General features: G+C 42.1%; 1 protein-coding gene across 3 annotated transcripts in view; it reads right to left on the reverse strand.

The window, feature by feature from the left end:
- Nucleotides 1-24,617, reverse strand: part of CCDC33 (coiled-coil domain containing 33) — a 205,347-nt gene that overhangs the window by 23,875 nt on the left and 156,855 nt on the right. For 2 of the 3 annotated variants that reach the window (XR_004232550.1, XM_012545514.2), the window contains exons 12-13: nucleotides 16,564-16,706; nucleotides 14,827-14,872 (exon numbers count right to left, since the gene is read on the reverse strand). The exons of the other annotated variant lie outside the window; for it this stretch is intronic. Coding sequence is in view for 1 of the 2 variants with exons in the window: in XM_012545514.2 (XP_012400968.1) it covers nucleotides 14,827-14,872; nucleotides 16,564-16,706 (189 nt within the window). In the remaining variant the exon portion in view is untranslated. The remainder of the gene's footprint in view (nucleotides 1-14,826; nucleotides 14,873-16,563; nucleotides 16,707-24,617) is intronic. 3 annotated transcript variants of the gene reach the window in all.

Genomic DNA, 24,617 nt, shown 5'->3' on the forward strand with positions numbered 1-24,617 from the left:
AATTTTCTCCATTTTTCTCTAATGCTTTTTAAAAAAAGTTATTTCTTTCCCCCCTCTTCTGCTATCAATACAATACTATGTCTCCTCTATGTTAGTTTAATATTTTTACAGGTGACTTATTTCCACTGGCTATTTTCTCCTCACCTCTGATCTCTCCTCTCATTTGTTAGCTCTTTCCCTTTGGAATTTTTAAAATTAGGTTCTTTTTCTTTCCTGCTTCATTCTGGAAATTTAATTCTTCTCCTTTCCACATTTTTCTTGATCAAGTAAATTTTCCCTTCATTGCCTTCCCTTCACCTAGTTCTATTTATTAGTTTAAAAAATTTCTTTCTTTCTGCTTCTTGCTAGGGAGTATTTCTCTCCCCCAATTCTTCATGGAATCAGAACTTTGGGGGTGGCCTTTCTAGGTTTTACTCTCTAAGCAATTTGTTACTTCCTTGTGAAACTTGCCTTTGCCCTTTAGATGTCTCCCTCCTGCCCTCCCTCTGTCCTTCTGTCCTTCTGTCCTTCTCTCCCTCCTTTCCTCTCTCTCTCTCTCTCTCTCTCTCTCTCTCTCTCTCTCTCTCTCTCTCCCTCTTAAAAAAATCAATTTTGTTTGTGGCAACCCTTTTTGTAGTGGCTAGAAACTGGAAATTGAATGGATACCCATCAATTGGAGAATGGCTAAATAAATTGTGGTATATGAATGCCATGGAATATTATTGTTCTGTAAGAAATGATCAGCAGGAAGATTTCAGAAAGGCCTGGAGAGACTTACATGAGCTGATGCTGAGTTAAATGAACAGAACCAGGAGATCATTATATACTTCAACAACAATATTATATGATGGTCAATTCTGATGGCTCTCTTCAACAATGAGATGAACCAAATCAGTTTCATTTGTTCAATAATGAAGAGAACCAGCTACACCCAGTGAAAGAACTATGGGAAATGAGTATGAACCACAACGTAGCATTTCCACTCCCTCTGGTTTTGTCTGCCTGCATTTTTTATTTCCTTCACAGGTTATTTTCACCTTATTTCTAAGTCCGATTTTTATTTTGTGCAGTACAATAACTATATGGATATGTATACATATAATGTATTTAACATATACTTTAACATATTTAACATGTATTGGTCTACCTGCCATCTACGGGAAGGGGGTGAAGAGAAGGAGGGAAAAAGTTGGAATAGAAGAAGAGTCAATGCTGAAAAATCACCCATGCATATATCTTGTAAATAAAAAGTTATAATAAAAAAAATAAAAATTTTAAAAGAATCCTAATTTTAAAAAAAGGAAAAAAAGTCAATTTCTTCAGGTCATAGAGATGATATTACCCAGTGGCAGGACCCTCCCTCTCATGAACCTAATTATGTAACCCATAACTGACCATATATCCTCCCTCTAATCACCTTCCTCCTTCATTTGTTCCCCAAATCTCCTCCCTAGGTTGATATCCAGACACTAGTTACCTCCAGGGGCTCTATATTCTTCCCCCATCTCCTGAGGCAGAACAAGTGGTCTTTCTAAGCACTAAATCCCCACAGACAATCTCTAGCAAAAGGTCCCTCTTCCTTCATAGAACATATCCCTTTACCCATAGGACCATTCTTCAGTCTAGCTTCTTCCCCTCACCAGAACAAGGATTCCCTTTTACCTCCCCCCTTTAAAACTTTCCTTTCAACCCCCCTTTCATTCACTCCCTCTTCAGACTCTACTTTTTCTGAGACCCCATAGGAGTCACATTCCCTTGAAAGTGTTAGTCCTTGACTAGATGGCAACACTTCCTTTTCACCTCCCTCTTTTCCTCTCCTCTTTCCATGAACCTCCTTTTTTATAATTTAATCCCATAAAATACATTGATTCATTTGCACACGGAGTGCCAAGAGTTTATATCTATAATGCCTATGCCTACCTCTCCACCATTATTTCTTCCTGACTTTTGCATTCCGTTTTGTGTCTGTGTATTATTTAGAAAGGAGGTTCGTACTGGTCTCTCTGATGTCACTCTCTTTTGTTGTCCTATGTGTCCAGGCTATGGCGTCTGTTCACCCATTCTGCATTTTTGTCATACAGGCTAATTTCTTCAGGTCTGGTTTTATTTTGTCTGTCTCTCAATGTAGAATGTTCATCTTATTTTCATTTATCATTAAACTCAGATTTTCAGGGTAGGCCATTCAGGGTAGGTATTTTTCTGTTTTTTCTGATGGATACAGAATAGTCTTAAGTTTTCTTTCTTTTGTATTTGAAACCCTTTCTCCTGGTCACTTGCAGCATTTGTTATTTCTGAATTGAATATTTTTTGAATATTGAATATTGAATATTTTTTCCTGAAGGCAATCTATGAATTCTTCTCACTGATGTTTTTGTTTTATATTCATAAGTTCTGGAAATTTTCTTTTATTATTTGTTGCATCATGTTGTTCAGGTTTTTTTTGACTTATATTCTTCTAAGAGACTGCTATCATTTATTTTTTTTTTTAAATACATCCTATCTTTAGGATCAATATATTTTACTTGAATGGAAAGTCTATTTTCTTTAAATGTAATTTTAAGCTTTTCTTCTTCCAAATAATCCCCTACTTTTGTACATTTATGTTCTATATCGTCTTCTTTTTATTCTTCTTGTTCTTTTTCTTGTTTCTTTGGTGAGTTTTGTCATCTCATTCATTTTCCTATTCTACCAAATATCTGTTTGCTTTGCAGACCATAAATTCTGCCCTCACAATTCTTAATTTTTATACCATTCAGAACAGTATATTGTGGTTCCTTATTCTTTTTTCAAATCCACGTTTTCTGTTACTTAAAGGGTTAAATAATTTTCTTTTGTTTCATTATTTACTTATAGACTGAAATTGTTTACTAGATCTGGAGGCCATATTTTCTTCCACTATTAGTGTTTTTCTTATTAGTTTATCTACTTATGCGCAAAGTCTTTGAGGTTTTTTTCCTCCTGTGTAGAGGGTCACAGACAGTGGGGAAACTCTGGGTGAGGTATAAGACCCTTCAACCCAGAGGGAACCTGCTAACAATGTCTGGTTTGACTCCCCATCTCCCCTAAGGGCCCCTCAGCCTTCCTGAAAAGTCAGGTAACAACCTGAGTTGTGACTGAAGCAGAGTGATACCAAGTAGCAAAGAGTCATCTACACACAATAGCAAGTTGTTTGTGGTCCCACGTGTGCAGTATATATTTGGCACATGCCCACTGTTGTTTTTGCTACATAAGGGTATGAGGGTATAAAAAGGGGAAAGTCCTTGGAATAAATGGACTCCGTATTTCCACTATTCTCAGGAGTCCTGCCTCATCCCTTCTCCACTAGGATGGTATATTTTAATCACCCCAACTTGGGGGCTCTAGAAAGCAGACACAACACTCCTGAGCTTTTTATTAATGTCAATCTTCCCCCCTCCCACTTATTTTTTCTGTTTCTCACTTTCTGATTCTAACCTTTGACAATGGTTTCCCCAAGAGGCTGGATCTCAGACCTTCTTAGCCCTCTTTCACACTGGGAAATTTTTGGTTCACCAGTAGAGGTCTCTGACCTGAGATTCTTTTCATAAATAGAATAGTCCAAGATAAATTCTGTGCTAAAAATTCTAATTCTAAAAACTGTTAAAAGTCAAATGCTCTAAATCTCCATAACAAAATGTCCAACATGAATGACACAAATCCTATCTACTTTGCAAAAGCTATGCCTCACATACAATCAATCTGTTGAAGTATTAGTCAACATAGGGAAATTAAGAACATAAAATACCACATAGGATCTCTAAGCTGAGGTACATCTGTTGAGCATGGCTGTCCAGTTTAAGGCAATTAAAATTAAGTTAAAGTCTATAAGAACTAATGGTAGAAAGCCCTCTGGGGCTGGAGTTCTTATTTCTCTGATCGGCTATCTAGGTAAAACAGGTTCCTATCTTCCACACCCAAATGGAATGATATAATTCATGGAATCCCTATTTGCCAAGTCTGGGATTCCTCTTTCCATTTATTTAGCCTATGAACTATGTATGTCTCTCTCAGAGAAAATCTATATAGAATTGGTACCAAGGAAATTTATCTAATCTTTGAGTTCCTGAGAAAGTAGAAATCCTTAAATAAAGAACTGAGCAGTTTGTGTCTGCCTCTGTATAGCAGAAAGAGTAGGGAAAACTCATCTGAATCCCAGTAGAATAATCTAGCTATAGACTAGACTAGGACATTAGGGCTTTGAGATCATCCAGCGATTCTTAATATTTTGTGTATATTAGATCCCTTTGACTGGTGAATTGTGTGGAGTCTCAGGATAATATTTTAAAAGTCATAAAATAAAATACACAGTATTTCAAAGGAAACCAAAGATTATATACTGACATACAAAATATTTTTAAAATATCAAAAATAAAAGTACCCCCCCCCAAGTCTGTATACCTTGGGTTAAGAACTTCTGATGTGGTCTGGTTTTCTCATTTTATTGATGAAGAAATGGGCCAGAGAAGTGGCTTGCCCAAAATCATGTAGCTTTTTAGTGTTAGAATGAGAAATAAAACCCATGTTTCCTGACTTATAGATGAATGTTCTAGAAATAGCACCATATTGCCTCTCTTTAAGACATTGAGTCTTTTTTTTTTTCCTACTTTCCTGGGGAAGAGGATAGAATTACCCAGCTGTCTTCTTCCTCAGCATTGCTCTTAATTCCCCGTTCATTTTCAGGTCTCATGACCATTATAAAATGATGTTATTAGAAGATGGTAAAGAGAAAAACACACTTAAAAAAGAAGGAATTTACCCTCTTCTTTGTACTCCCACTGCCCTAGTTCAGAGTCTTAGAGCCAGTTCATTGTACTAGATTCCTAATTTTTCTCCCAACTTGCAATTTTCCCTCCTCCAGTCATTTATATAAATCATTTCCAGATTAATCTTCTGAAAGAATTAAATTATTTGCTCAAGGTTATATAAACAATCCCTTCTTGGATTACTGATTTATGGCAGAGAAACTCATATAATTAATGAAACTTATGAGGTAAGCTGTGTAGGGTTACCCAAGACAGACAGGGTATGGTAGTAGAGTTCTGATGAAAGGTAGAGAAAGAATTGGCAAATCCCTTTCCTATGTTTGTCAAGACAACCTGTGAATAATGTTAGAATGATTAAAAAAATAAACATTGGAATGGATTGCTATGATCCACAAGGTCACAGAGTAGCACATGATAAACAATTGAGCAATAACAGATAAAATAGATAATAAACATCAAGGTTTCAACTTTAGGTCTCCAGATTCAAAAAGATCAGTGCTTTTTCCTCTAAATAAACTCTTTCTTTATTATGGCTTATCGTTAAAAGGAAAAAAAAGTTTCAACCTATCATTTCATTGCTGTGGAGAGTTTTCTGGATAGAAAACTTCCTTTATATCTGTAAAACCAATTTATAATTTAAAATCTTAAGAGTGTTAATCTAAGGCACTATCCAAAATCACCTAGCAAAAGTCAGAGGAGAGACCTGAACCCCCACTTACACTAGGCTGCTTCTCCCGGCACAATGAAAAGTGGATGGCTTCATGTGAGTTCTGAAATCCCATCATTAGTGTTTAATTTTTTTTAAGGTGGTAAGTCTTTTATCTACAGGTACCTCCATAGAAACAAAATTCAAATTTACAGAAGGTATAGCAGAATCCCGAAAAGGGGAGGAAGTCAAGGGCAGTCTGGTCTCGGAACAAAGTGTTTGATCAGACTTTCTAACATCAGTAATTATTACCATCTGGCTACATTTTTAAGAATGATCCCATAGAACAATATTGAGAGAAATAGAAACATGTTGGGTAGAAGCTAAGTGCCTTTCTAAGTGGAGATTCAATTCAATAAACATTTATTTAGCCCACTGTATATGAGTGGGTCAAGGAGGGGGAGATGCAAAATATAATGAGGCTGATCTGGGTTCAAATGCAATTTCTTAGTTTTCTCATCTGTAAAATGGGACTAGCATTAGCTCCTCCCTCCCATTTTTGTTGTGAGAAATAATGTATTTAAAGTACAATAATTTGTAAAGAATTAAGTAACATTTGTAAATGTATTTAAAGTGTATTTAAATGAATCTCTTTGGATACAGGACACCAGTCCAACATTGCTTCTAGCGATTATATGTTTATTATCTCATTTGATTCTTACAACAACCCTGGGAGAAGGGTCCTATTATCCCCCTTTTACAGATGAAGAAACAGATTAGTTGACTTGATCATTGACTAGCGATGATTACATTGCTAGTAACTGAGGCCAATTTAAACTCCAATCTTCCTGACTCCAGACCAACACTCCATCCAGGTGCTCCCACATTGAATTAATGTAGGTGTCCTTAACTTGTGACCCAAATTTAACGGGTCTATAAACTTGGTGGGTGGCTGGGAGGGCCATAATGCTTGTCCTGGAGTCAGAGAAACTTATCTCCCTGAGTTCAAATCTGGCCTCACATACTTACTAGCTATAAGATCCTGGGGAAGTCATTTCATCCTATTTGCCTCAGTTTTCTCATCTGTAAAAATAGCAGGAGAAGGAAATGGCAAATCACTTCAGTCCTTTTGCCAAGAAAACCCCAAATGGGGTCCCAGAGTCAGACATCACTGAACCACAAAATAAATGGGGGATGACATTTTTATTTTAAAAGTTTCCTTTGTAAACCTATGTATTTTATTTTATGCATTTAAAATTATGATTCTGAAAAACAGATCTTTTCTGTTGGCTCTACCAGATTGTCAGAGGGATCTGGGACATAAAAAGTTACAAACCCCTGGGCAGAGAGGAACTCAGGTGTGCTGAATCCCCTTACAGGCTGGTCATTGACTCCCTTCTGTGACCTGAAGTTCTTATAAATAGAGATCTCTCCCTGAGATTTAATTGCCTCCTTCTCCTCTGGCTCCTGAGACACAGATATATAGAATCAGAATTAGAGGATTTAGAAATGGAAAGAATTTTACACCTTAGGAAACTGAGGCTCAACCTATCTTCGAGGGCTCACAGAGAGTTTATTCAGAATTTAAGCCTCTGATTCCAAAGGCTACACTGTTCACTGCAATAGGGCTGTGCACCCTTTATCCCTTGCCTTGCTCCCAAGCGCTCTACACCTTCCTAAAACAACATAACCAGTTAACTAACCACACATCAGGGTCAATTTCTCCTCCTTTTAGTTGCCAGGGAAATGCTAACCAGTTGAACCGAATTCAGTAGGATACAGGACCATTCCTCCAAAGTCCCAGTTCCTTGTAAAGACCCTTGGATACTGCCCTCCCCAGATGATGAGAAAGAACTCTGGGTGATGACTAAAAACCATTACGTTGAATTCCCAATCCCTATATTTATGCACACCTGCATTTTTGATTTCCTTCACAAGCTAATTGTACAATATGTCAGAGTCTGATTCTTTTTGTACAGCAAAATAACGGTTTGGTCATGTATACTTAGTGTGTATCTAATTTATATTTTAATATATTTAACATCTACTGGTCATCCTGCCATCTGGGGGAGGGGGTGGGGGGGTAAGAGGTGAAAAAGTGGAACAAGAGGTTTGGCAATTGTTAATGCTGTAAAGTTACCCATGCATATAACCTGTAAATAAAAAGCTATTAAATTAAAAAAAAAAAGAAAAAGAAAAAAGAAAAGGGGCTAGGACTTCACCCAGCACATCCTGTGGTTCCACATGTGATGGTTCTATATATGGGGTCAGTTGTAGATGAGTTGGGCTGGGTGATCTCGGTTTGGGGGGCGGCTGGGACAGATCTCTTAGGGAGATTTTCCTTTCTCAGGGACTTAATGTCCTCCTCTGTAAAACGAGGCGTTTGGGCTCTTTCTGGTCACTTAGGTAACTTCCAGCTCCGAGTCTCTTTGTCCTTGGGCAGAGCAGGGATCAGGAGGAGGGAGCAGGCCATGAGTAGCTGAATGAATGGAGACTGGCCTCCCAGCGTTCCCAATGGGGCCTGGTGCCGGGCCGGCCTGACTGCGGCTGGGAAAAAAGTGGCGGCAGGAGGGGTGTGGTTACTTTTCTAAGAGCAAATGATGGACAAAACCACCCTTCTTTGGCCGTCCTCCCTCTATCTCCTAGGCCCCTCTTAATGTCATCTGATAGCTTCTCCTCCAACATTGGGGGAACCGGGCTGCAGTGAGCCCCTGGCTCCCAACTCTCTCCTCTCAGAGACTGAATAACCTGCCCTTTCCATCCCGAAGGGCCCCAGAGGGAGGATGGGGCCGGAGAGGGAGAAGGCGGCTTGTGGGGGCAGAAGGCCGGAGGGGCGGGCACCGGGCTCGGGGGATGAAAGTGCACACAGAAAGGTGTCAGCGTCCTGCGGAGGGCAGGAAGGTGCGCAAACGTGGGGTCCTTCTACCCGAGACTTTTCCCATGCTCCCCGCCTCCACCCCACAACTGCTGGGTCCACAAGACCTTGGGCGGGGTCCAGCGGAGATTGGGAAACCGGGTCCCGGCAGCCCTGACCCGCTAAGCCGTGCAGTTGTGCCCATGGTCAGCGCCCGCCCCGCCCGTCCCCCACATCAGGGCCTCTGCGTCACCGCCGAAGCCTTGGGATGGACAAGGCTGCGCCCATAAACAAAGTGCTCGGGGCGGCCCCTTCCCTCGCGACCTCTCCTTGGCTGCGGCCTCCCTGCCGGGCAGGCGCGCTCTGAGGAGGGACTTAAGCCTTCGCTTTCCTAAGTCTTTGCTGCCTCCTACCAGACACCCGTCACTTACACACCCGGATCACCAGGAGCACAGGCAGATTTCTACACACTCTCTCTGTCTCTCTCTCTCTCTCTCTCTCTCTGTCTCTCCCTCCCCTTCCCCATCTCCTCTTCCCTCTCTCCTTCTCTCTGTCTTCTCCTTTCTCCCTCTCCCCTCTTTTTCTCTCACCCCCCATCTGTCTCTTTTACTGTCTCTGTCTCTGTATGTCTCTGTCTCCTCTTTCCACTGTTTAAGCAACTACAATATGCCACAAAGTGTTAGGTACTAAAGATAGAGAGGCAAAAATGCAACGGTTCCTTATTCTATTGAGAAGGAACAAAACACACACATTCCAATAAATGAATAATTCATACAAAAATAATTTTTTAACAGGGGTGAGGGAAGTGAAGGTGCTGACCACTGGGGGAATAAGTCTGTTGTAAGGTGTAACCTTGGAGTTTTACCCTGAAGTCAGCTAAGGTTTCTCTAAAATATCACTGAGGAGAGAGTAACTTGCACCAAGATATGTAGATGGAAGACAGAATGCTATGTACAAGGAACAATCAGCAGATCAGTTTGATGGTATCATAGAATGTTTGAAAGGGAGAAATATTTGATAATCCTTGAATCCTTGAGTACAGCCAGACTTTGAGGGACTTTAGATGCCAAATAGAGGGATATGCATTTTATCCTAAAGGTAGTAGGGATCCACTGGACCTTCTTGAGGAAAAGAGCTGTGCTTTTAGAACTATCAATCCTTCCCAGTCCCTACTTCCAGAGATCCCAACACCCCATTCAAGGCAGAGATGAGTTTGTTTGCTGTTCTCTCACTTTTTTCCTTTGTCCACCAACTCCTTTCCTTGCCAGGTACTAAAGATCCTAAGATATCCAAATCTTTTCGACCAGGATGGTTAGTACCTAATAGCCTCCTTTTTCTGAGGTGGGAGAGACTGAGTTTTTAGTGAAAAAGAGAAGTTAAAAAAAAGAATCACCAGATTATAAGATCATAGATTTAGATCTAGAAGAGACCTTAGAAATAGATACTGAAACCCATCTTATACAGAAGAAAAAACTGGCCCAGAAGCATGACTTCACACAGTAAGTAACTGAGCTGGGATTTGAATTCAGAGCATCTTTAAGTTCCTATGAGACTCATCATGTTGGGCAATTTAGAACTTCATTCACTCATGTTAGGTTTTGTCTTATTCTCTATGTTCTGAGCCATGAGGTTTAAAATACGTCACATCCTTGTCAATGGCTTGTGTGATGTCTATTTCAGTGCTAGAAAATTCAAGTCTACAAGCATTTATAGGGTACTAAGTAGTGGATATACAAAAATTAAATCCAAATAGTCCCTGCCCTCAAGGAGGTTGTATTCCCCCATGCAGCACAGATAAGTATGAAATATAAGCAAAGTAAAAGCAGTCTGGGGAAGACAGGAGAATCCTAATCCCTGGATGGAGAAGGATCAGGAAAGGGCTAATGGAGGAGGCACAGGAGGCAACAGCACTTGAGGCTGCTATGGGGCAGAGGTGAGTCCAGGTTTCAGGAAAGCCTCTTTAAAGGTAGGGAGGGGACTCCAGGCAGCAGGGAATGGGCCATTTTGGTTGGAATATAGAGGACATGATGGAGAGAGGTAAAGTTAAATCTGTCTGGAAAGATTAATCAGACTCAGCTTCATCTCCCTGGGTGTCTCATAGCCATCTCAAGAAAAGCTCGGCCATCCTTGCTTGCTATAGTAGACTTTACTTGTAGATTGAAAAGACAATCTTTTATATTTCTAAGCATCTACTTGAGCTTTGGTCAAAGGAATCATCACCTATTGGTCAAATGGGACAGTAAATTCTACTTCTACAATACTTCTCATGCCTATTTACAATGCTGCCCCTCCATTTCTCATTCCCATCAAAAATTCAAGATCTCATTACCAGACACTTTGACCATTGCAATAGCATCCATCAAACAACCAACAAGCCTTTATTAAACTTGCACTATGCTATCCTGGGTAGCAGGATGCAAATGCAATCCTGCATTTGCAAAATGCAATGCAATTGCAATTGCACAATGCAAAAATGAAGAAAAACCATCAAAAATACAAGGACTCATTACCAGATACTTGGACCATTGCTACAGCGTCCATCAATTAATCAACCAACAAGTCTTTATTAAGCTTGCACTATGCCGTTTGAGGCCCCAGCAGTGCAAAAATGAAAGCCAAGCTGTCCCTGCCTTCAAGGAGCTTATACTCTAACCTCCTGATGAGTCTTCCCTCCTCCATTCCTTCCTTTTTTTTTTTTTTTACTCCACTGCCAGACTAATATTCCTTGTATATTAATTGGGCCGTGGTCATCCCTTGGCTCAAAAATCTCTTAAGAAGCCCTCTTCTTCATGTTCATGAATAAATACATATTTTTTTTTTTTAACAGAGTAAGGTTTACAAAGCACTTTTCTTGCTGCAACCCTGCGAAATAGGAATGCAAATACCCCAAAGATTTGTGAGTTAGCCATCCCTAGATATTCTCAAGGGAGACATTCCCTTTGCTGACACACATTACAACCCACTAATGATGTTAGTATCTAAATCCTAGGGATTTGCTGGAGATGCAGGAAAGTGAAGGGTCTTGTAGGCGCCAGAATTAGGAATTAAAGCCAGTTTTTTTTTAACTAAGCTACCCCCTACGAGTTGCTACAAAGTGCTTTATGAATACTGTCACATTTGATCCTCCCTATAACCAGGGGTTGTGGGTGATGTTCTTATCCCCATTTTGCAAAGAGAAATTGTTAAGTTATATGACCAGGAAGTCATGCCAGTGTCTGCAGTGGAATTCGAACTCAGATTTTCTTGCCTCCAAGTTGCCTCCAAGTGCAACATTCTGTCCATGATGCCATACTTGGAGGTAGGTAACAGAAAAGTAACAGCAGCTGGAATTTAGAGGGCACCTTAAGAGTGCTTCAGGTACTTTAGGTATGGGATTTTCATTTGATGGAGATCACAGATATAATCTGAATTATATAAATGAGAAAAATGAGACTTAGAAAGATTAATTAGGAATTAAACTCAAAATCTCTTAGGTCCAATGTCATTTTCAGGATACCATGGTGCCTTAAAAATCTCTTAGATTGGCATTTGAGACCTCCACAGTTTAGCACATCCCTTCCCCACCATGGGACCTCATCCCATCCCATTTCCTAACGTTCTCTAATCATCATCCCCATCAAATCACTTCTTGTCCCTCACTACCACTCCCAGCCCTGCCGACCAGGACATGTCTCATTCATTGGCCTGAAGTTGAGGAGCTGAATTCTTTCCATAGAGGCCCTGTTTTTCTATAAGCTGATAGATTTAATGGAGACCCTCTGGGTGACCTCCCTCTCCAGGTACCTATTCCAACAGGTACCTTTAAGTCTCAAACCTTCTGGGAGGGGCCAGGAATCTGCACTTTTCCCTTTGGCCAGCAGAGGGAGGCCGCTTCCCACAAATGATCCTGCCTCAAGCTTTGATCTTTTTTTTTGATGGGAGCCATTGGAGGAGCTACTTTTTAGCTGGAGGGAGGTGGGCTCTGGGCACCTTGAAGTACCATAGGAAAGGTGGAAGATGTGGAGGGAGCCGAGGTAGCTGAAATCTTTTAGGTGTGAGTTAAATGCTTTGTTTAAACTACATTTTGATATCCTAAGTGCACTTGGGCCTGAGCTCTCTCAGCATCCTCCTCTCCTCCACCAGCCTGAGGACCGAAATCATGGCCGATGTAAAGTAGAAGGACCAGCCTGGAGTCTTAGCACTCACTTTGTGTGCTGCCATGGATAAATCATTCCCCTTTGGGCCTTATCTGCAAAATGAGTAAATTGGATTCATAATTCCAGAGAACCTCCTCATTCTTTTCTCTATTTATGTTCTTAAACGGGTAGTCTCTAATCTCTAGTGAGAGGTAGCCATAATTTAGTGGGGAGGTGGAGAGAGTCTGGATCCAGAGCTCAGAAATTCTAATTCTGATATTAGATGTAGACAGTTGGTTAATTGCTCTGTACCTCAGTTTCCTCATCTGTTAAATGGAAAGTATCATGTGATCCCTAAATCCTAATAGAAACAAGCAATTAATCTTGCTTTGTAATAGCCTAGAAAAAAAGTGAATTGACCGGAGAAATGGGATCAATTCAGTCCCACTTCTGAATTTAAAGGGACCAGTAATTCATGGATCCATTCTTGCACAATTTCTTTCTTTATTCTATTTATTTTTTTAAATTTCTTTATTTTTTTCAATTCCCCCCCAAGAGAAACTTGAAGAGACTTGGGGTCTGGGAGAGGCTCTGCTAATTTCCTATGTGACATTAGGCAGGTCACTTTGATTTCTCCAGCTACAGTTTCTTTATCTGGAAAACAGGGGATAAGCTTGTCCCTGGTTGGCTCAATCCAGCTCCAAGAGCTTTGGGAAAGATTGAAGGAGAGAAGGAATAAAATAAGAACATTATAGAGTCATTCGACATCCCATCTGTAAAGGTTCTTAGAAGCTCCCTCTGCTAATTACTCTCCCTCATTTTAAAGAAGGGGAAAATGAGGTCCAGAATCATCCTCCCCACTCTAGTCTAGAACCCAGACTTCTTAAATCCCATTTAAATGTCCTTTGAAGACCTGAAAACACCTAGCGTAGTGAATTGCACACAGTAGGTATTCAGTAAATAGTTATGAGCCATTGTTAGAGTAACATGTGAATACAGAATATTGCACGAATAAGGAGCCTCACTGGTAAAGCTGGGAAAGCAGCATGGGGTGATAGAGGTGAGTAGAGTGAGGGGCCAACCACAAGGCTGGGAGCACCTTTAAAGTAAGACAGATGGCATCTTGTGAGCACATATGCAGAGGAATTCACAAGCAGGAACACACATGCTTTCACACCCAGAGGGATAGGGCTGTTAACCCCCTTCGGGCAGAAGCCCCATCTCTCACTGTCTGAGGTGGGCTGCTAGAAAAAAACACCAACCACTGTTTCCACCTAGAGAGGAATGAATGTTAGAGTTGGAAGGGAAACATTGCTGCTCCTTTTAAGAGACTGGAAAACTGAGGCACGGGGCAATGTTGTCATTGAAGGAGCCCATTGAACGGCAGAAGCCAGATCTGCTCTTGAGATTCTAGGATCTTCAGATTCTACAAAGGCTTTGAACCACGGGGTTGCTGATCATTCAGCTAGTCGGTAAATCAACAAATATTGACTATGGGGAAGAAAAAGTCCCCCAAGCTTCCTTTTCTATTTATGGGTGAATTTTCTCCTTCATCAACCATCAAGTCCTCTTTCTGGTAGAAACAGGGCATGCAAAACTCTGGAGCTGATGGGACCACCTAGTCCAGTGTTCTCATTCTGTGGAAGAGGTATACTGAGGCTGAGGGAGAGAAAGTGATTTGCCTAATGTCACACAGTTAGTTAGCAGAGGAAGAATTGGAGTTCCTATGACTACTGGAAATTGTATGTAGTTTTAATGGCCGTGTGTTGACTGACTCTGTATGTGTGTGTGTATGTGTGACAGGGGGAGAGAGAGAGAGAGAGAGAGAGAGAGAGAGAGAGAGAGAGAGAGAGAGAGAGAGAGAGAGAGAGAGAGAGAGAGAGAGAGAGAGAGAGAGAGAGAGAGAGAGAGAGAGAGAGAGAAACAGAGACAGAGGGAGAGAGAGACAGAGACGGAGACAGACAGATAGATGGTGACACAAAGAGAGATAGTGAGATCTGGGATTTCAGGGAAAGCAACCTTTTATAAACAGGTTACAGAGTTTGTCCAAGGTCGCAGGTATTAACTGGAAGAGGTAAGTTTTTGGCTTGGGATATTTTTCTGCCAGACTCTGCTGCTTTGACATAGCTGCCTGATGGGAGGATCACTTAGCTCAGTTTGCTAGTTAGTTCCACCTGGCCTTCACACAGAGCTTCTGCTTTCCCTTCTTTCCCTTCTCCATAGCTCTCTTAGGCTTTGAGAAGAAATGCCGGGCTTGCCACATAGACTCCATTTTCCCTCTCTTAAGTACTCGCTTAAGTACTTGAGGCATCCCGAAGTGCCCTGAAACTGTCAGGGGCCACTGGCTGACCAGTACAAGAGGTGCCTGCCTTTGGGGAGGGGAGACTTAGGAAATGGAGCCATTGATGATGTCTAGGGAAGGGCCAGTCTGTCCATATCAAAGCTACTCACCTGATACTGGTGGTCTCGGCTGTCTGTGGATTCCGAGTAATAAAGACTGCAGAGAATGAGAAGCGGGCAGTCACAAAAAGGAACCAGAAAGTCTGGACCACTCTGGAGGGAAAAGGAGATGCTTCCCAAAGGAAACTCCTCCCATCTCTGCTCCCACGAACAGCTCCTCAACTAGAAATGGTGTCTTGCTGCTTTCCAGAGCCCACCACATCTAGATCTCCTCCAGCCCTTCCTCCAACCCCAAGTCTAGGCCTCCTCCCTGCCATGAACTACCTGGTCTCTTGGACATCTCCCATGGCCCCTCAAATTCTCAAAAGAAGCTTTGAACTTTGTCCCTTGGCTGATTTACTTCTATCCAGCCAAACTCCCCCCTTTCCCACTCCCCAGGCTTCTTTACCCAAGCACCTCACTCACCTGGCACAGGCAAGAACTTTTTAATCTCCTCCAGGAAGTCTTCCTTGATATACACCAACCAATCACTAACCTTACAATTTAGCATCTTCCCTTACAGGAATCACAATGTAATAGTTTCTCTCTCTCTCTCTCTCTCTCTCTCTCTCTCTCTCTCTCTCTCTCTCTCTCTCTCTCTCCTCCTTCCATCTCCCTCTCTCCCTCTCCATATCTCTTTGTCTTTTTGTCTCTATGTTCCGTATCCCCCTTCTCTCCCTCCTCCTCCTCTCTTTCCACTCTCCCTCTTCTCCTTCTCTTCTCCCACCCCAACTTCATCTCTTCTCTTCCCTCCCTCATCTTTTATTTATAAGTTCCCTGAGGACAGAAATATCATCTATTTCTCCCCTGTACCCTTAGAGCTCTCAGTACAGGAGCAGAGTATTGCCGAGTACTCATCTGATTCATTGATTGTTGGCAGTAAAGAAACAAATATGGTCAGAGTGTCTTGGTTCAGACCCGCTAATTTGGAGCTGTGATAACTAACAGTCCCTTTCTTTGTGCTTTCAATGAAAGAAGGTCCCAAGCAACAGAATGAGAGCACAAATGAGATTGCTTGGGAAATGTGTCAACAGCTTAAGATCCCATGCGCTTTGACACGACCCATTTATTTACATCTAATTAATTGATACAGCCTCTGAGACAGCACAGAGTGGCTAGGATGTAGTTTTTGGTTATCTGATTGCTCTGGGAATCGTGTGTCCATCTCTAGCCCTTAAAACAGGTCATCCACTAAGCAACCCTTTGTGGATCTAAAGTTAGAAACCATTTAGTCCCATCCTCTCATTTTACAGATGAGGAAACAGAGGCATAGGGAAGCTAAATGACTTTATGAAATTGATGGAGGCAGGATTCAAAACCGGGCCTACTGATCTGCTTTGCTCTGCTCTTGCTAGTCTTGGTTACTATCAATGCTGCAGGACCTCAGAGGTCAACTAGTCCGATCTGTTTATTTTACAGAAAAGGACACATACCCAGAGAATACTGACATGCTCTAAGGGTACATGGGAGGTCAGCAGCAGAATTAGGATTTGAACTCAGGCCTCAAATCCAAAATTTTTTTCTTACTACAATCTGCTGCCGATGCCCAAAGTAGAGCTTGAAATGAGCAAGCATGTCTAGATTTGACAAAATATTTGACCATTTGTGCTTGATCTCTCCCACCAACAATCTCTGTTTTTGAGAGGAGCTGAGGATCCATCTGTTCTGGATGGGCTCCATGCTGGCCCTGAGCACCCAAGGGCCCTGCCTCTGACTGACCGTCCCACCCCATTCCCACGCCCTCCATACCTGCTATACAGCTGAAACTTCTCTTGGGGCACAGTGGAGAAATCATGTATCGATTCTCGGGACCCCACCTTGGAGAACTGGGAACTTGATTGGATCTTGTGTATAACCTTCTGATGTGACCAGCGTGGGTTGAACTCTTCCAGCTGTGGAACCCGATCAAGCCACTGGTCACCAAGCTGTGGCCTGGGTGAGACCTCTCTCCCCTCCCCTCTCATACTGCCCTCGTCCCAGAACCTCCTACGATAAGAGTTCTCAGGTGAACCCTTTTTATAGGAGGCAAAGTGGAGGTGTGTTGGGAAGGTCAGGAACAAATCAGCAAAGGATCATCCATCCTTGGGTTGGGCTGGTCTCACCTCCTCCAAGAAGCCGAATGGCCAGCCCCATAGGGGAGCTGTCCATTGTAGTGCACAGGGCCAGGGCCACAAGGGAGCTCAGAACACTAGTTGGGTGAGGGGGCATATTTTCCCTCATGGGGGCTTGAATTTCTTTCCTTTTGGGCTCAAGCTATGATATCACTGGTTTAGGGAAATTCCCTTTTTCAGTGCAGTGACTTGTCTGGCCACAAAATGAGCAGTATTCAAATTTCAGTTTTCCTGACTCCTGGATCAGTTCCCAAAAGTCATCTGCCAGGCTGCCACTGGTGGGTTGGGGAAGCTCCAGAATTAAGGACATCTGCTCCCCTCTAGTGTGAGATCCAAGGAGAGAAAGTCACCTCAAACGGGCCTTTTCTTCACCCAGAACCCCCCCCCCAGGAGGGGGATGAAGGCCATGGGTTTGCTCTTCCTCATGATCTTAGCTACTTTCTCTCAATCTCAGATGGAGAGGGATGGGGAGGAAGGACACAAGGAAGTTCTCTTCCTTGGCCTTAGGATGAGGCATCATTTTTCATATGCACAAAGCATCTTCTCTATAGACATACAGACTCCCCAAAGCAATTTAAATTTTGATTGCTCAAACCTTGCATGATATTTTGGGCTTCATGGGGTAGATTTCTTTCTTAAGGATCTGGTCTTAAACCCAAATCACTTTGGCTTCCATTGCTTGACCAACAAAAGGTCTCAGCTCAAGTTTCACTTGGTCATTGTTTGAGTCCTGATGGTTCAGAGTGAATGTAGAGTGATTTGGGGGCAGAAACCCTGAGGATTTTTCCCTCCCAGGTTGATTTTTTTTTGTTCTTTTGATAAGGTGAAGCCGGCCATTTTTTGCCTCAATTCTTACCAGCTTTAATCACTGAATGAGTGATTGCTGTCGTCAGACTGACACCTTTTGTAGATCTCACCTTTAAAAGTTCAAGGTCATTCTTTGAATCTAAAGCCACTTCCAGTTGTCCTAATCTAAACCTGGCCACTGAATTCAGATGGCTCTGAAGGGGAAAGTGAGGCAGGTGACTTTGCACAGCCCTCCCTCACTTAAATACAATTCACTTACAAGTCATGGCATCATCTCCCTGATGTTATGGTCTATCTCCTCCTGCATCCAGAACTGCCTCCAGTTATCCTGATATATACCTGACTACTGGACCCAGATGGTTCTGGAGGAGAAAGTGAGGCAGGTGATCTTGTGATCTTGCCATCTCTTATTTAAATACAATTCACCTGCAAGTCATAGCATCATTTTCCTGATGACATAATCCTCTGAGAAGGATATATATATATATATATATATATATATATATATATCCTTCTCATATATATATGACATATACCCATATATATATATATATATATATATATATATATCATATATAAATGACAATATAGGTTGTATGACCCTGGCTAAGTCACTTAATTTCTCACTTGCAGAAGTTCAGATTTTAGAGTAGACACTCATTTTTCAAAGCAACCCATCTCCTTTTCCTGATTCTTTAATCAAAGGACCCCTTATTTATTAAATGCCTGCTGTAAGCCCAAGCCAGGATGGAATCTGGGAAGAGGAGGAGGAGGAAGAAGATGCCAGTGATCTCAGGATCTTTAGATTCTAATGGGGAGATAGGAAAGACCTAGAATATCAGGAGTGAGATTCTGACTGGAAACCAGAGGAGGGTGAGCTCAGTGTGTATCAGCTTTTGGGGTAGGCAGAAGCTTCAGGAGGCATGACATCCAGAAATAGCCTAGGGAAGAAAAAATCTTGAAGGGTGCAGGAGTCAGGACAGTGAGGATAGTGAGACTCAGGGGATTCATGTAAGAACACAGATATGGAGAAGCCCTTTAGGGAGGATGAGAGTTTGAGCTGGGGTCTTGAAAGCCAGGCTGAGGAGTTTCAATTTGATTCTGAGATAGTAGAAATCATAGTAATCTGGGAAAAGAGGAAATCTGCTTTCTAATTTTGATTCTGTCATCAACCAGCTGAGTGTCCCTTATTTCCCTTTTTTGGGGTCTCTGTTTCCATCTGAATAAAATGACAGGGATGGGTAGAGTGGTGGGGTGACTGATTAGAGGGGCTCTAAGCTTCCCTGTAGATCCCATGTTTTGAAGACTGTGTGGAGGGGACATACATAGTTTTTAATCTGCTAACTCAGTGGCCCTTGGAGTGCCTATGTCTGCCTGAGTCTATCTCTGCTCCATCTAATTTTGTACAGGCTGATCCTCCCTGGGCCTAGCACCTAGAATCTTGGTTTTTCTTGGACCTAACCAGCAACCAAATCTAGTTTGACTTAATGGCAGGATCTTAATTATTCTTATAACAACATGCAAATACATGCAAATAGAAGCTTTGAATTAAATTGCTATCGTGAGGGGGTGGGGGCAGGATGGGGAACAATAGACATTGAGTCGACTCTGCCAGCTTTTAGTAAGTAGGAGATTGCAGGTCTTTGTTCAGCTCTATTCAGTAGTTAGAGAAAAAGCAACCCCCCAAAAGGTAATTCTAATGCATTTTCCCTTCCCCTTTTAAAGTCCACCTACTTAGCTTAAATGTGCTTTTGTAAATTTGCTTTTATAGTTTTAATGGTAAATGGAGGGTGAGAGTGGGGGTAGGAAATAGTAACAGCTCCTGCTTCTAAAGCTCACTGCTCCAGAAAAATAAACAAAATCATCAGCATCGCCATTTTGCAGATAGAAGAACCAAGGCTCATATAGGTGAATATGTTGCTTCCCTAAAGGTATACAAACCAACCACCATCAAAATTAAGCCTGACACAGCACAGGGAGCCAGGGTAAAGAGGCCTTGCACTGGGAATCTAATGGGAGGCTCTTAGACAAAACACAGTAGCATTGGCTACTCTGTCCTGGTTCAAAAGGCCAGTGGATCACCAGACTAGCTGTGAGACCTCCAATGCAAATACAGAAGTCAAATAGTGAGCCCTGAACCCCAGCATAACAGGCAGGCCTTAATTAGCACTGCAGGCCTGGCCCAGTATAGTGTGAAACCTCTGTCACCCTGTAGAGGAAGCTCAAGACATTCTCCCCTGTGCCCTAGGAACAGACATCAACCTTTAAAAATAAGCAAAAAAGCAAAAAAGAATTCTGACCATAGATAGCTATTGTGGAGACAAGGAAGAACAGACCTCTAATCCTGAGGACACTAAAAGCAAAAGCCTCCAGATTAAGCCTCAAAGGGTGATATGTATTTGTCTCTAACTCAAAAGACTCTCTTGGAAGAATTCAAAAAGGATCTTAAAAGGGAGTTAGAAGAAAAATGGGAAAAGGAAATAAGAGCTTTGCCGGAATTTGGAAAAACATAGAAATTAATTGAAGAAAACAACTCCTTACAAACACATTTGGCAAAATGGAAAAAGAAAACAACTCCTTGAAAAAATAGAATTGATGAAATGGAAGAAAAGTCCAAAGAACAAAACAACTCCTTTAAAAGTACAATTGGCTAAAGGTGAAAGAAGTCAAAAAGCTAATTGAATAAAATATTTCACTAAAAATTAGAATTGGAAAAATGGAGGTGAATGATTCAATGAAACATCAAGAATCAGTTAAGCAAAACTTCCCCCTAATAGAAGAAAATATATAATACCTCATTGGGGAAAAAAATTGACCTGGAAAATAGATCCAGGAGAGAAAATCAAAGAATTATTAGACTGAAAACCATGGTGAAAAAAAAGAGCTTGAACAACATCTTTCAAGAAATCATTAAGGCATCAAGGCATAAATTGCCTGATAGCCTAAAATCAGCGAGTAAAATAACCATTGAATCTCCTGGTCACCTCCTGAAAGAGACCCCTAAAATAAAAACTCTAAGGAATATTATTGCCAAAGTCCAGAATTATCCGATTAAGGAGAAAATACTGCAAGCAGCCAGAAAAATACAATCCAAATATCAAGGAACCACAATTAGGATTAGCCAGGAACTAGCAAATTCCACTTTAAAGGATCAAAGAGCACAGAATATGATATTCCAAAGGGCAAAAGAGGTCAGACTGCAGCCAGGAATCAACTCCTCAGAAAAACTAAGCATTATCTTTCAGGGGAAAAGATTTATTGAAATAGGGAATTTTCAATTATTTTTGATGAGAAGAATAAACTTGGATTTTCAAATATAGAACTCAAGAAAAGCACAAGAAGGTAAAAAGAGAAGGAAAAACCCTTTGTTTTTTAAAGGTTAAAATATTTACATACCTACATAGGAAGATGATATGTATAACTCTTGAGAACTGTATCTTTGTTGGGTAAGAGGATGAAGGTATAAGTTGACTTTAATGTGAGGATATATAAAAGGAAACTAGAAGTGAAAAAAGGATTGTATTGGAAAAAGAAAAAAGGGATGGTAAAATGGGGTAAATTACAACACATGAAGAGGCAAAAAAAAAAAAAAACCTATTGCAGTTGAGAGAAAAAAGGGAGAGTGATGAGCATTGTTTGAATCTTAATTTCATTGGATTTGGCTCAAAGAGAAATATACATAATTAATTTCATATAGAAATTGGCCTCAACCTATAGAGAAGTAGAAAGGAAAAGGAAAGGGAGCAGCTAATAGAAGGGAGAACAAAAGTAGAAAGAGAAAGAAATAAGGGAGGGGTTATTGAGGGAGGTGTTGGTCAGAAGCAAAACACTGGGAAGGAGAGAAAAGGGGAAAGGAGAAAGAAACTTGGGAAACTTGGGAAAAATAGGATGGTGGGAAATACAGAGTTAATTTTAACTGTGAATGTGAATAGGGTGAACTCACCCATAAAATAGAAGCAGATAACAGATTGGATTAAAAGCCAGAATCCTACAATATGTTGTTTACAGAGTTAAGACAGAAACCCACATCTCATTAACTCTACTGTCCTTTCCATCCTTCCACACTACCTCTCACACATTAATCCTCAATTGTCCTCAAGCTTCATCTCAGTAAAATGAAGGGATTTGAAATCTAGAACTAAGGATCCACTCAGGAGTCCTCTTCCTTTTTCTCTATTTTTCTCTCAATGTTGCCTATCCTTCAAGGCTCAGTTCTGTCTCAAGGGCTTCCTCCTCTGAAAATCCATCCCTGATCACCAAAGCCCTAAGGGAGCTCTACTTTTGCTAAACTTCTTTGCCCTTTATTGACCAATTTTTAGTGACAATTTTAGGCTCAGGAGAAATGGTACTGCCTCAGAAAGTAGGAGGAGGGGAAAGGACATCCTTCCTCATCTACTAACACCTTCTTACAGTTCTTTTCATAAGTGGAATGCCTGCATTCAGCCCTTAGAACACAAGATGCTGGGTCATTGACTTAAGTTCAGCTGCAGAACAGACACCTAAGGCCATCTACTCTCACCTTCCCTAGAAAAAAATATTCCTTCTAAAAAATTCCCAATGGGCAATTCAGCCTGTCCTTGAAGACCTCCAGTGATGAAGAGAAAATCACTACTTCTCAAAGCAGCTAGATGTTTCCATCCCCCTGAATACATCTTGTCATTTGTCTTTGGCCCATCCTCCTAACCAAGGGTGGGCTCCCAGGCCATGGCTGTGCTTTCTCTCACTGCCTGCCCCGGAGAAGCGAGATGCTCCAGAAAGATGGGCAGATCAACAACAATGGTATTATTCTGCTAGTGGAGAAAGGAAGGCATTGGGATGTATACCAGAAGCTCAGATTCTTCACCTTCCCATGGTCCTCATTTCATTCTCCTAGATCTTTCACTGGTCACATGTCATGGAAAAACCCTTTCTCCTCTCCCATCAGCAAGCACATACCAAGCTCCCTCTTATGGCTGTGATGCTATGACCAGAAGGTCTGGAAAGAACCTTCAGAAACAATCCAGTCCAACTCTTTCTTTATGCCAGTGTGGAAATGGAGTCCCAGCCAGGTTGAATGACTTGAATGACCCAGAAGAGAAATCTGAACCCCTTTCTTCTGACTTCAGAATCTTTTCCCTGTACAGGCTGGGTAGCTTGTGATTTCAGAGACACTGAGATGGAGCACAAGGTGGAGCTGGGGGCCATTGCCCCCAATTCTGGTCTAGGTCCTCACATCCCAAGCTTACTCCCTTGTTCAGAGACTCCCATATCAATACAGCCAGCTTCCAAATCCCTCCCCTGCACAACCTTGTTCCTCTTGTGTGCCTCAGAGGCTCTCCCTCTCAGTGATTAAGCCTCCTTGCACCTTTTCCATCTTGTTTTGCTTTATATGAACCAGGTCTCCCCTCCACTAAACAGCAGCAACAACAAAAACCCAGATCCCCAAACCCAACTGAAGAGAAAGCATGATTTGAACTCTTATCTTCTAGGAAGTCTCCCCACACTCATCACACACAGAGTTCCTCAACCTCTTTCCTTGGCTGCCTCAGCTCCAGACCCCCTTAAATATGGAGATCCTTCTGGGCTGGGAGCTGGATGAAACATTCTTCCAACCACTTCTGGATGGGAAAATCAAGGTAGGCTAAGGAAAAAGGGGAGGGGAAATAATCAATCCTACAGTGAGCTGACCCCTTCAGGGAGCTATTACACTTCTACAATCACCAAGCATCACCTCTCTCCTCTCTCTCTGTCTCTCTGTCTCTCTCTCTCTCTCTCTCTCTCTCTCTCCCCCCCCACCTCACCATGAGACCTCTTGGGCCATGAGGAATTTTCCAGAGACCATCTTAGGTCAGGACTGATGGCCTCCATTTCCTCTCCCTCCAAGGTCCAAAGGGTTTACCATCCTCCAGAACATTCTATAACCCCTAGAGCCCCTGCTTGCATCCCTCCAGTCTGATCCAATACCTACGATAGATGATGGCGGCCGGTAGTAGTAGGCCATTTGCTGGGGTCATTGGACCCATGACCTGGTCCACATTTGCCTGGCTCTCCTTGTAATATGCTGACTCTGGTGCCGGGCTCATACCTTCCTTCCACCCCAGAGGACACCTTCCCCAGCTCTGAAATGCCTCATTCTTGTTTCCAGGTAACACTGTCCCAACACACCTGCCCTGGAATGAATCAACATCCACCTCTCCCCAGTTTCCATCCCTTAGGATTTCTTCACAACAGTCTCTGTCCTAAAATCCACAATCAGGAGGATCAGACTTACTGTGGGGATGAGAGAAAGAGGGGGGCTCTCAGCTGGGTCAGGTTTAGCCCGAGATTCTGGAGGGGGATCGGGGGTGAACATGCTTTCCTTCAGTTGTTGGGACTCTCTCAGTAGTTGATTCTCTGGAGCTGTTGCTACAACAAGGATGCCTGCCCAGTGACAGCAGAGCTGGAGTCCCTCTGAGGCTTGAACTGGCTCCAGTCCAGGGCAGATGGAGAGTTCCATGAAGGGGAAGGGTGGTCCTGCAGACACAGGCCAGAGGAAGCATTCTGTTGGCACCTAGATAGGACTCAGGAATGAGAAGGGCTTGAGAAGAGCACCAGGTCTCTTGGCTTTCTGATCAAAGAAATATTACGACTCAGTGAGAAGATCTTGATGTCAGCTTCCTTGTCCTTCCTGCCAGAGTTCCTGAATTCCACAAAAGTCCTACTATGGTGTCATATCATGGAATTGAAGTAGCAAGAGTTCTTAAGGGTAATTCCAACAAAGCATAAATTCTGATTGAAAGCACCCACAAGAGAAGCTGAGTTCTAATCCCAGTTCTGTCACTTACTCCCTGAGGGACCACCTACTTCAGTGGGCCTCAGTTTCCCCATCTGTAAAATAAGAGGAGGTCTGACCTTCTAACTAAATCT

Source organism: Sarcophilus harrisii, chromosome 2, assembly GCF_902635505.1.
Source record: "Sarcophilus harrisii chromosome 2, mSarHar1.11, whole genome shotgun sequence".
NCBI classification, from domain to species: Eukaryota; Metazoa; Chordata; class Mammalia; order Dasyuromorphia; family Dasyuridae; genus Sarcophilus; species Sarcophilus harrisii.